This window comes from Lepidochelys olivacea, assembly GCF_965140295.1.
Source record: "Lepidochelys olivacea isolate rLepOli2 genome assembly, chromosome: 24".
NCBI lineage: Eukaryota > Metazoa > Chordata > Testudines > Cheloniidae > Lepidochelys > Lepidochelys olivacea.
The window spans coordinates 15294306-15307377 of NC_140434.1; the positions used below are offsets into that span (position 1 = coordinate 15294306).

At 51.6% G+C, this 13072-nt stretch overlaps 1 protein-coding gene across 1 annotated transcript; it reads right to left on the minus strand.

The window, feature by feature from the left end:
* Window positions 1-1233: 1233 nt before the first annotated feature.
* On the minus strand, window positions 1234-12080 carry LOC311512440 (interferon-inducible GTPase 5-like; the record flags this gene model as incomplete). The annotated part of the gene is made up of 5 exons (XM_084613647.1): window positions 1234-3136; window positions 10204-10382; window positions 10655-10863; window positions 11381-11629; window positions 11981-12080. The coding sequence occupies 5 exons, from the start codon at window positions 12078-12080 to the stop codon at window positions 1849-1851; spliced, it is 2025 nt and encodes a 674-aa protein (XP_084469773.1). The 3' UTR covers window positions 1234-1848.
* Window positions 12081-13072: the final 992 nt, after the last annotated feature.

Genomic DNA, 13072 nt, shown 5'->3' on the forward strand with positions numbered 1-13072 from the left:
AGTAGCATTAAGGAATATAAAAGTGTGTGTAATGACCCGCTCTGGTGTGCAGGATTTGAGATTCTGTTCTCCCTGTACCTTCTTTGCAGCTGCAAATAAACTTTTCTGCTTCTCCCCCCGTTGTGTTTATTGAGTGACGCACACCGGGCAATGAACCCCTGCTGTTGTTTGCCTCTGGCACTGGGTGCCGGCAGCACATGAGCCTTTAGCAATAGCGAAATTCAGAGACACGGGCTCTTAGTCCAGGTTAAATGCAAGTTCATTATCATTGAAATATTAAATCATTTCTACAAGACAAGAGCGGCCCGTTCTGGGGGGGTGAAAGGGGAGCAGAACCGGACCGCTAATCATTATAAAACAAAAGCAACAAATGAATGGGTTATTGAGGGAAGGCGGAGGCTGATGCACTGGCTATACAAGTGGCCAACCCAGCTGCAATGTATCGGAGTCTCCAGTTGCTCAAATGAATTGTTCAGTCATCGGCTCTTATAATAAACTACATAATCGGCTCACATTGAGAAAGCAGATCAAGGAGCAATAGATGTCCATAAACTCAGCATTAAACACGAAAGCCTCTCTCCACACAAACTCCCCAGCCGTGAATGGGAGCACAGCCCAGAGTATAAGTGACAGCTGCCACTCAGCTAGGTAATTATCAAGCATCCAATATGGGTTTATCAGCCAGACCCTTCTCCATTTAAATATAGGGTCATTCTCAGGATTACTAGCTCAGCCAGACACAGGTGCTTCCCTGGACAAATCTACCTTTGCATAAGGGACTGGTTAAACCTATGAGCATAGAGACAGAATTACAAGGATCAGTCTAAGCATTTCTTAATCTATTCTTGTCTCAAAGGAAAACCTAGGACCCCTGTTGGGGGTGATGGCCCTGCAGCGCTAGGTGCTGTACAGACACAGAACAAAAGGATAGGCCCTGCCCCCGGGAGTTGACAATCTAAGACTAGACCCAGCAGGCGGGTGCTCCAGGCAGACAGGGGAGCACAAGGGAGCAGGGAGAGGGTTGGGATAACGCAAGGGGCAGCGCTCCCAGAGCTCCAGCTGCGGGCCATTGTCGAGGGATCCAGAGGCTACATGGCAGGGGTGAGGCTGAAGGAGGCGTTTGCAGGTCAGTCCGGGGGCTCTGTGGGAGGTTACAGGCAGCTCCTCCCCGGACAGGGTTCAGCCTGGGAGAAAGTGCAAAAGCATCTGTGGTCAAAAGCCTGTTTCCTTTGCCTTGGGCCCTGGAGTTGGCACCCGGGGGTCATCACCCAAGTCATGTCAGCATTTAGGGTTTTTACAATTGTCTCTGAGTGAATTTACCCACATGCCCAACGTGGCACCTGCCAAGGCTGCAATTTCAGGGCAACGGGAACCAAGAAGTGGAAAATCTGTGGCTAGAACGAGTAATTGTTGGTGTCACTCCCTGTCGTTTCCTAGTGAAGAGTTAGATGGGCTCTGCCATGGCCCTGCTCTTGGCTAGGGCCTGAAATAACCATTCCCTGAGCTCCCCTGCAGAGAGTGTAAGGCACTGGGGACCCTGGGGAGCTTTATCACAACTTGGCTTCTTTCACTGGTGAAATAAAGAAAACACAAAGAACAGTGTCAGTCAGGATCCCCCACCCCTTTATGGCTGCATTAAATTCAGTATGTCATCATTTTTAGGGTGGGTGGGGGAGCTCAGTGGAAATGGGGCTCAGAGCTCAGTTATGGTGAAGTTTCCCCCCTGATGCAGAAAGGCAGCATTTTCATGAGACTTCCCAGAGCGTTGAGCTCCGAGCTCCGGCGGGGACTTTACTTGGATCCTTTCAGCCACGTCCTGACGTTTCTTCCTTTCAGGGGCTGCGGGTTTTAATCTGGGTTTGAAACGGCTCCCTCCGTAACCACCTCCAGCACTCGTACAGCGTCAGCAGCAACATCCTCCAGGAAATTCTGCAGCATGAGGTATGTGGTAGGGAGAGGAACTGCTGCCGATACCACGGAACCTACCACAGGTATAAATTTTAAAAAAGTTTTTGAATATTGAACGGCCCCAGCTGCGCACTTGGTCAGTAGCGTAATTACAAGATCTTGTGTTATTGCCTCACTCAGTGGGGACTGCATAACGGCCTTCAGCTCTGCAATGGGCTTGTTAGCCTGTCTAGCGAGTGCAGCGAGAGACTTTTCATCAAGGCCGAAGTCCCTGCAGAACCCTTTCAGGGACATCACCAGCACGGCAACATCACAAGCAATGGAGAAACCCGGGAGAGGAATGGCAGCGACTCCACATGACACCAGACTTTTCAGCCATATTTGCGTTTGCAGTTGTTCTTTTTTCTTCTCCACGGTTTCTTTCGAAACATGGGACAGGGATCGTAGAAGAGCGAGTCTCTTGTGACTGGGGAGCTCATCCACAAGCGTTTCCTGCAATGTGGGAAAATCGTACTTGCCCAAGTCCCATCTAGATTCAAGAAAAACCCGTGGGGAGGCCATCTTTGCTGCTTCCAGGCCTTTGATGCACTTCTCTCTGATGGCATCGAGGATTGCATGCTCCCTGTGCTGACGTGGCCTTTTCGCAGGAGCATTTCTCTTCTTCAGGATTCCCTCTTCATACAGTTTTTTCTCATTTGCCAAATCCTGGTCCACCTTGGACTGCACAAAGTAAAACTTCTTCCCCATTTTCTGGATCTCCTGGGCAAGTTCAATATCGTGGTATTTGAAGCGGTTGCAGGAGATGATGATGAAAAAGTCGTAGCGGCTGAACTCCACCTGCTCAAGGTACGTGTCTGGTTTAAATGTTGGGGTATCGATCCCTGGCAGATCCCAGACTCTTACATTTGGGTATGTAGGATGTGGGTAAGCAGTGGGCTCCATTGTCGTTTCAATGACCCCTATCGCAGCAGCATGGTCATCTGTATCCCCCAGGCCCCGGATGGCGTAGACAAAGGATGATTTTCCAGAGCCCGACTCCCCCATGACAGCGATGTCCAGAGTGATTTTATCAGCCATGTCCAGAGTCTCTTTCGCTTTAACAGCTGCTTCGATGAGGTTTCCTGTCCCAAGAGCAGCCTTCAGTGCTTCCACATCCTCTTCAGGTATCTTGGGAAGCTCTTTAGCATCTAACCCAGCCACGGCAGCTCCAGTGCACTGCTCAGGCTGCCTGCGAAAAGACAGGGAGATATTCCACGTACGGTTAGTTCAGACAGAAGACAGACGTCAGCTCACATGAGTGAGTCCAGTGGAAGTTTGGGCAGGAAATGGGAAAGGTGAAGTTAAGGTGACACTTTCCACTCAGCTCAAGCACATAACCTTAATTCTGCCCCCATAGGAATGCCAGGAGAGACACCCCCTCTGGTTTTCTGGGGATGGAAGGGCCCACACAACATGTGACACGTGAAATCCCAGAAAAGGATTAGTATTTTCCCAACAGGAAGCCAAAGAATTTCCTTAGAGAAAGAAGAAGATTCCCATGAAGTGCTTGGAATGGGTAATGGCTCCCAATCAGCCTGCTGGGGCTTTCCCCCCCCTGCAGAGCTCAGCGAGTCCACAGGGAAGGGAGGAAGAACTCCAGACCACTCAAGCCTTCTGCTCACTACAGAATCGCTAGCCCTTCTTCCCACCTTTGATCTAGAGCAGGAATCTCTTCCTAGAGCTTCCAGGAGAGCCAGAGTGGGTGGGAGAGGGGACTGGGTGACTATCAGAGGCTTGGAAGAAGGAGGGCCATTTTTCTCCCTTCCTGAGATCCTGTGTGCATGATGGGAGAACCTCCACGGGGCCTCAGGCTCATTAGTTCTAGCAGTGTCTACCCTGGAGCTTTGGTTGGCTGGATGTGAAATTTTTCACAGCCCTGAGCGATGTAATTAGGTCGACCTAACTCTGCAGTGTAGACCATCTCTTAGAGGAAGCAGAGGGACAGAGTTTCTTGGGCACAGAGCCCACTGGAGGGCAGGCACAGGGATTTTGGAGCGAGGAAACTGCCTGTGACTGTTTCTGCTGTGTTCAGAAACCACAACTGTGTGTGCGCTCTGTGTAAATAAACAGGATCACACCAAGAACAAGACTGACTTGTGTCTTCGATTTCTCCTCCTAATGCAAATAGCCCTGCAAATAATGGTGAACCCCATGGCCCCAAGAGACAACAGTATTAAGTGGGACTTTCATTTCCACAATCTCCCTCATTCATTCCCTGTCTTTTATGGAGAGCCCCCTGCTTGCCAGTCTGTAGGATGGCATCAGAGATAGTATGAATTATCTGAACTGCTGCCAAGCCATTCGGTCCCTAGTCTGTAGCGGTGCATGGGATTCTTCCGTCCTAAGTGCAGGACTCTGCACTTGTCCTTGTTGAACCTCATCAGATTTCTTTTGGCCCAGTTCTCTAATTTGTCTAGGGCCCTCTGTATCCTATCCCTACCCTCCAGTGTATCTACCTCGCCTCCCAGTTTAGTGTCATCTGCAAACTTGCTGAGGGTGCAATCCATACCATCCTCCAGATCATTTATGAAGTTATTGAACAAAACCGGCCCGAGGACCGACCCTTGGGGCACTCCACTTGATACCGGCTGCCAACTAGACATGGAGCCATTGATCACTACCCGTTGAGCCTGACAATCTAGCCAATTTTCTATCCACCTTGTAGTCCATTCATCCAGCCCATACTTCTTTAACTTGCTGGCAAGAATACTGTGGGAGACCGTGTCAAAAGCTTTGCTAAAGTCAAGGAACAACACGTCCACTGCTTTCCCCTCATCCACAGAGCCAGTTATCTCGTCATAGAAGGCAATTAGATTAGTCAGGCATGACTTGCCCTTGGTGAATCCATGCTGACTGTTCCTGATCACTTTCCTCTCCTCTAAGTGCTTCAGGATTGATTCCTTGAGGACCTGCTCCATGAACTTCAGCTTGGAGAAGCTGCGTTCTCCACTGGCAACTGTTACAGGAAGTGTTAGAAGTATGCGCATAGCGACAAAAGCATTTGGAAAGAGGGTGGTCATCTTATTTGTGCACATATATTCCAGAACAGTCTTTGGAGTTGATCCTGCTGAAATGTATCTTGAATGGGCTTTCAGTTTATCACCTAAATCACTCGCATCAATATCGTGCATGTCATCATGTGTCAACACTGTCTCTAGTGCCCTGCATTGCTGGTGTAGGTCTTCTTCAGGTATAGTGAGGAGTTTGGGAATATCATAGAACATCCCAAATATACTGCTGTGTTCCCTGAGCTGCATGAAACATTCTTCAACTGACTATATTGCACAATCTAGCACCTGGTTAAAGAATTCAACTTTGAATTGTTGTTTGCGGTCTCATGGGATTATCCCATGCCTCATAATCAAAATGTCTTCTTCGGTGACTCTTGTATTCTTGAATGGGTGGGAAAATAGCTTCAGTGTGAAGTCTTTAAACCACGATTTAAACCACGATTTGAGGACTTCAATAGCTCAGACATAGGTTAGGGGTTTGATACAGGAGTGGGTGGGTGAGATTCTGTGGTCAGACTAGATGATCATAATGGTCCCTTCTGACCTTAAAGTCTATGATTCTAAGTTCCTCTGCCAACTTCTGGGCACTCTTCAGAACGTTTTGAAATCCCTCATCTGACCGGAAAGACTGTAGGTATGACTTTGCTTTGTTCAGTTGTTCCATTGCTCGAGATATAGGTCAACACCTTGCAGACTCTTGCTTACAACATTTATTTCAAACAGTTTGTCACGCCACAACACTAAGCCACACAGAAATTTGAAGTTATGTATATTTCTGGTGATTCCATTTCCCTCTGCCACTGTTCTCCCACAAACAATTCCTGTCATAACATTATCCTCCATAATGGCAACTATGGCATCATCTATCTTCCCAATTTGGTGTTTGATAGGCTTTATCGCCTCCACTCGACTTTCCCATCGTGTGGCACTCAGTGGTTTCAGTGTCAGAGAGGATGTTCCCAGATGTTGCTTCAAAATTTGCCATCGATGAGTTGATGCAGAGAAAAATACATAGATGCTTTGAATTACATTCAGAAATTCAGCAGCCTCACTGCATCACTGACCACCAAGTTCAATGAATGAGAACTGCATGGGACAAAAAAAGCTCGAGGGTTTAACTCTCGGATCCGTGTCTGCACTCCTCTGTTCTTTCCTCTCATGTTGGCACCATTATTGTAGCCCTGACCTCTCATGTCAGCTGTCACAATTCCCGTCTCTGCCAGCTTTTTAAGAAGCACATCTGTCATACCAGCTCCTGTAGTATCATTAATGTCAATAAATTCTAGAAAATGCTCTCTGACAGTCACCATTGCAGGGACATTTTCACTTGGTTCTGTGGTTGTTACAAAACGCACTATTAAAGTCATTTGTTCCGTATGGCTGATGTCAGGTGTGCAGCCCAGAATAACAGAATAATATCTTGCTGACTTCAGATCTGCCACAATCTTTTGTTTGACTTTTGTTGCCAGTAACTGGATGATCTCATTTTGAATTGTTTTTCCAAGGTAGTGGTGTGTGTACGTTTGTTGGGTGGTGACTCTTCTTAGATTCTCCCGGAGTACAGCATCAAAGTCAGCCATCAGCTCCACAATTTTAGGGAAATTTCCGTTGTTTGGCACATACAGCTGATCTGAAATGCCACGCAGTGCTAGGGTTTGGGTTGCAAGCATTCTCACAATGGCCATGAGCCTTTTCAGAACATTTTGACAGTAAAGAGACTCTGATGCAATCTTATCTTGATGCTGATCATCTATGATGGCCTTTAACCTTAGTCTCATCTCAAGCTCTTTCCACCTATGGAAAGCTCTCTGGTGATTTGCTGCCTTCTCATGGCATGCCAGATTTCTAGCCAGATTTTTCCAGTCCTTTGTTGCTGTAGAACCCAATGTGGCTGGAACATTAGACCGGAAGAGTTTGCAAAAAACAAAAAACAAAAACAGTATGCACCATTCTGGGGTTTTGAGTACATAAGTCATGGTCTGTCCATGTCACCATTGGGGATTTCATGCCAGTAATGTGTTGGATGGAAACTTCTATTTTCACTGTCTTTGGGGAACATGAAGTTTTTCACTTGCTGTGGCCCATGCAGTACCAGGAAGTCCCTCAGGCTACTGCTCAAGTGGGTCCACAGTCCTGGATCATCTAGACTTAAGGAACTAAACTCAGTAGCAGCTGTTTCTTGCGCCTCCACCACACTCTTCTCTGATCTACACTTTTCTTCAGGACTGTGCCTGGTTACATCCATTTGAGATGGAGATATGGATGCTGCAGTAGCTGCCAGGTCACCTGCACTCTGACTAACTGGAAGATCAGGCATCTCCTCACCACTCACATCCTCACTGGGGCCGGAAGGCTCACCGTGAACATTTGTGTCTATGAATCTCAGGAGAGCTCCTTCCTGCTTAGATAGAAAAGCTTCCTTTGCTTTCTTTCTTTTTCTGAATGCTGCCCCAGAGGGGCGTTTTTTTCTTTCACTCGTGGCTGCTGTTCTGTGCCAGCTAGAGTGGCTCTCAACGCTCAGTTGAAGGGGACAAATAAGCAGGCTGGTAGCAGGGCCTGAGTGAGGGAAGAGATCAGCGTCTTAAGGGCCTAACTGGCTCCTACTACTTCAGTTGACTGCCTGTTCCCCTCAAGTGGGTTCAGGGAAGCAGCAGGAAACCGGAAGCTCCTTGAGAAGCTGGTGTTAACAGTCCAGGCTCCTGGGGGTGCTCAAGAGGTCCATAAGAGGCTCCTCCTCCTCTCTTTCCCTGCAGCTCCTGCTGCTTTCTGTTATTCCCGCTCCCCTTTTCTCCTGCCTCCCTGTTCTGTCTCTTGTGCCCTCCTCCCTCCAGCCCAGCGCTCCCCCATCTCTGTGCATCTCGAGCACAGAGAATACAGATGCACCAGCAGCAGACACAATTTTCTACACTCTGGGTCCTAGTGGTGCCCCCCACCCCACAGTCTGGAACCTGAGGCGGCCCCCTCAGTTCGCCTCATGGTAAGGCCAGCCCTGGCTCAGGGAGAGGAATTATTTAAGCTCAATACCATATAGACACAAGAACAAATGGAGATAAACTGGCAATCAGGAAGTTTAGACTTGAAATTAGACGAAGGTTTCTAACCATCAGAGGAGTTAAGTTCTGGAACAGCCTTCCAAGGGGAGCAGTGGGGGCAAAAGACCTATCTGGCTTCAAGACTAAGCTTGATAAGTTTATGGAGGGGATGGTATGATGGGATAGCCTAATTTTGGCAATTAATTGATCTTTGACTATTAGCGGTAAATATGCCCAATGGCCTGTGATGGGATGTTAGATGGGGTGAGATCTGAGTTACTACAGAGAATTCTTTCCTGGGTGTCTGGCTGGTGAGTCTTGCCCACATGCTTAGGGTTTAGCTGATCACCATATTTGGGGTTGGGAAGGAATTTTCCTCCAGGGCAGATTGGCAGAGGCCCTGGAGGTTTTTTGCCTTCCTCTGTAGCGTGGGGCACAGGTCACTTGCTGGAGGATTCTCTGCACCTTGAAGTCTTTAAACCATGAGTTGAGGACTTCAATAGCTCAGACTTAGGTTAGGGTTTATTACAGGAGTGGGTGGGTGAGATTCTGTGGCCTGCATTGCACAGGAGGTCAGACTAGATGATCAGAATGGTCCTTTCTGACCTTAAAGTCTATGAGTCTAAATAAATTGAGATGCCATGAAAGGAATTCCACAGGTCAGTCAGTCATGAGAAAGGAATTTTCATTGCCCCTTTGTCCATAAACAAGCATGGTTTATAAAGGGGGGATATTCTGGCAGGTAGCTGGAATGGTTCAGGTTGCAGTACCACTTCCGCAGATCAGTGATGTATTTACACTCCTGTATCGTGCTGATTAATCTTTGACCAATAATCTTTGATTAATAACCTGATTGATCCTGGTTATCTGACCTCTTATTAATAGAATTGAACCTGTAGCCCTACCTAGATGCCAAGGGTATTAGTGCCTGGGAGCAAACGGAGATAAATGTGTGCACCTCCCCTGGCCAGCGCCCTCTGCTGGTGGGGCTCCTAGCTATGGCGCAATCCCATTGTTAAGGTTCTGGCTGAATTTCCATTACAAGCCTGATTTTGACCCCTTCTAAAACGCACACAAAAGGCCTAATAACTATTGTGTTAGTTCAGTTTTAGGCCAGCGTGAGCCCTTCCAATGTAAAACTGGGGTAACAGTGGGGTGAATAAGGGCCAACAGGTCACATCTCTCTCAAAACTACCCCAGACTTGAAGAAGAGCTCTGTGCAGCTGGAAAGCTGGTCTCTTCCACCAACAGAAGTTGGTCCAATAAAATATATCACCTCACCCACCTTGTCTATCAAAACTGGTATGTTGCTTCTGGGCTTAAGGTAGAAATTTACAATAGAATTTTAAACGTATCTGGCAAAGGGATCCTGAGTGAGAACACACTAAAAAAGAGAGGGGTTCAGCAGGGGTAAAAACTTCTGTTATTGGAGGTGCTGGGGTGTTTTTAGCACTTGGTAGCAAAAAAAGAGAGAGCATGTCAAAACAGGGCAGACAGCTGTTCCAGTGGTTTGACTGTGAGCCTTGGAGCCCGGTGACCTGAGTTCAGCTTTGTACTCTGCATGCTCTTGGGACAGCGACAGATTTTCCCAAGGTATTTAGGCACTGAAGAAGCCGATAGGTGCCTTGTGGGATTTTCCCATTGGGAGTTAGGCACCTAACCTGCCAGGTGCTTTTGAAAATCCTCCCAGGCACCTATCTGCATTGCTGGGTGTCTACATACCCATTGCAAGTATGTCCTCAGCACCAAAGATCAGTTAGTTACAGTCTAATTTTCAGCGTTCCTAGCGTTTGAATTTATGCTGCTACGGTGGGTCACTGGCTCTGGTGCCCTTAGTGCAGGGTGTCAAATGACGGCTGGGCACCTAGCCATTCATTTTATTAAATACTTAGTAGTCCTTTTTCCAACAGAGAGAGAGAAATCAAATACCTCCCAAAAACTAGGAAGGCTTGTCAATGGAGAAGGAAGGTTGTATTTCAAAAGCAAGGTACCGAATCTCCTTAACTCTGCCCCTCATCGAGATGCCAGTCTGTTATCTTCCCTTTGCACAAAGAGCATCGAAAACGTGCACCACCAAACACTAGTTCTAATGACTTGTTTCACATTTATGTGTCCAGCACTAAGTGGATTGATGGTCACCAACCGTTGCTCTTTTCCTCTAACTGCTCTCATTTCCTGACTGGGGCCACAGAGGTTCGTAAATGGGGACACACTCATGAGGATCCAGAGTGCCGAGGAAGGCCGACGCCTGCCGAAAGAAACGCACCCGGTCCAGGCCCTTGTTCGGGGCATAGACGTTGACCAAGTTCAACACCAGTTCCTCTACGTAGTCCCGGACGTGCAGCAGGTGGCCTGGCCCGACCTTGGCGACTCCCAGCACCTCGGGTCGTAGCTCGGGGGAGAACAGGGTGGCCACCCCAGCCGAATGGGCTCTGAGGTGGCTGAAATAAACCCTGTCCCCTCACTCCAGCCTCCAGCTAGCCTCGACGGCTGGGGCTGTGTGGGTCTCTTGCAGGAAGATCACAGAGTACCGCCCTTCCCAAAGGAAGGAGAGCACCTGGCTCCTGCGGAGACCCATCCTACAGCCCCGGGTGTTTAATGTAGCAAAGATGGTAAATTTCCTAGGGAGGGCTGGGGCGAATCCTCATGGGCAGGATGATCAACAGCCTCCAGCGGGCCCTGCAACAACCCGCTTTCGACCCCAAAGGTCAATAGGGAGTTGCGGAACTTGTGGGCCCGCTGGTAGGCCGCGATGTTCTGCCTCCCGGTCCCTCTCCCCTCCCGCAAAAGGGCCTTCACGGCCCGGAGGACGCGATGGAAGTCCCCCCAGCGCTGGAGGGCGAGCTGCACCTTGCCCTTCGAGCCACGGGTGTCTGTTAGGAAGCAGCGCAGCTCATCCCTCAGTGCAGAGGGGGACGTGGCAGCCACCCACTGCCGTCCTCCGGAGGGGCCCCTGAGAGAACCTCGTGGCCTGCAGAGACGGGCAAACAAGGGGCCAAGCCCCAGTGCGGCTGCTCCGTGCAGCCCGTCCCCATCCCCGGCAAGGGAGGGGTCGGCGGAGGGAATAGTGCAGCCCCCACAATGTCGGGAAGGGGAGACACGAAAACTGCCCCCTGAGGGTTGTCCATGGGCAGTGAAAACGAGACAACCTTGGAGGTGGCAGCAGCATGGGAAGTGAAGAGGAGAGCAGCTGTCAATGCATTGGGGGCAGGAGTGGGGCCAGGAGCGGGATCAGGGGCAGGGACTAAAGCGGGAGCAGGATCTGGGGTGGAGGCCGGGGCAGGAGAGGGGACACGATAGGGAGCGGGGACAGGGATGGGGAGGGAACGGGGACAGAGATGGGTTTTCGGTCTCCAGCAGCCGAGCTGCTGGGGTGCGGCTCCTCTCAACCGGGGCTTGGGGCTGAGGGGATGGGGGCGGGAGGGGAGCCTTCGCCGATGCCGGGCACGGGCATCGCGACAAGCGCGCCACCCGCAGACACGGCGTCAGGCCTGGTGGAGTCTTCAGTGGGGCCCCCCTCCGGAGGGGAGACTGGCCGCTCTGTCCGGGTGGTGGATGGTGCACCCACAGGCTTGGGGCCCGGGCACTCGGCATCAGCTGTCGCCCTGAGGGGCTCGGTGGCCTCAGACAAGGTGACATCTGTGGCCAGGCAGATAGGGAGGGCCGGGGTGCTCCAAGGACAGAGCGGGGGTGACAACTTGGGGTGAGGAGCAGGGAGGAGGAGGGGGCGGTGGGACTAAACCGCCGCCAAGATCGAGGCCCACTGGTGGGGGGTCGTCCTCCCCCTGGGTGACCGGGGTCAGACCCAGGGCCTCGATGTCCTCAAAAATTGAGGTAAAATCAGTTCCCGCAGCCCCAGAGTCCTCCCCGCCAGTAACCGGGGCAACAATTGCCCCGGCAGCGGCAGTGGTGGGGGGCAGAGGTGGCAAAGGGGCCAGGGTAACTCCTGCAGAGACCTCCCTGGGGGGGGCTCCGTGAGGGGGGCGGTACCGCCCCCATCTGCTGCCATGGCTTCCACGGCCAGCGCCTCCTGCTGGGCTCCTTCCAGGGGCGTGGTGGAAGATGTAGCAGCATCAGCCCCCCACAGCATCTTTCCGGGGGGGGATTGAGGCCACGATTTGCGGGCGCCCCGCTTCCCCCGGATGAGTACCCAGCCCTCTGGGGTGGAGGGGGAGGGCCGGTCGGCAGGGCCAGGGGTGAGGGTGACGGTTCCAGGGCTCAGGGCGGCTATCTGAGCTGAGACCCGCCCGCTCGTCTGGGCACAACGGGGGGGCTGTCCCTGCGGCCCGAGTGGGGGTTACGGCAGGAGGAGGAGAGGTGTCGGCTGTGGGGCTCGGGGGTCCCGGATGCCCCTCCGTGCCGGGCCAGGGGGCAGTCCCTCCGGACGTGCCCCATCGCCCAGCAGAGGAAGCACCAGGCCTCCCCCGTCAAATAGTGCACCCGGTAATGGGCCCCCTAGTAGGGCACCAGGAAGGACCCCTCGAGCTCCACCCTGTCACGTGCCCTCGGCGGCACTTGGATTTGCACCTGCCGGTGGAAGGACAGAACGTGGCGGAGGGCGGGGTCCTTACAGCCCAGCGGGAGAGGGCTGATGACGGAAATGGGCTTCCCCAGGGTGGAGAGGGCAGGTAACAGGGCAGCGTTGGGGAGGAAGGGCGGGACGGAGGTCAACACCACCCGTATACCCAGGTCCTCCAGGGGCTCTAGGGGGATGAACACGCCCCCCCACCACCAGGCCCTTCTCCACCACCTCCTGAGCAGCATCCGGGACCTGTTTTTCATTAGTTGTCCCCCGCATTTCCTTGGTCCCTTGGCCCAGTGGTGCCTCCCGCTAGGCTGGGGAAGGGGCCTGTAGAAGGTTTTCCAATAACACAAGGGGGAACCAAACTCCTGGGGAAGGACGGGGCAAGCAAAGTAACAAACAGCCAGGAGGCTGGGGTGGGTCAGGCAAAGCAACTAACTCAGGAACGTAGGGCGGGACCAGGGCGGGGCAGGCAAACAACAGGGAAAAAACTTCTGGGGGGCTATGGTAGGGAGAGAGGAAGAAATTGGGCTGTGGGGGGAGTAGTGGGGAGGCCCCCC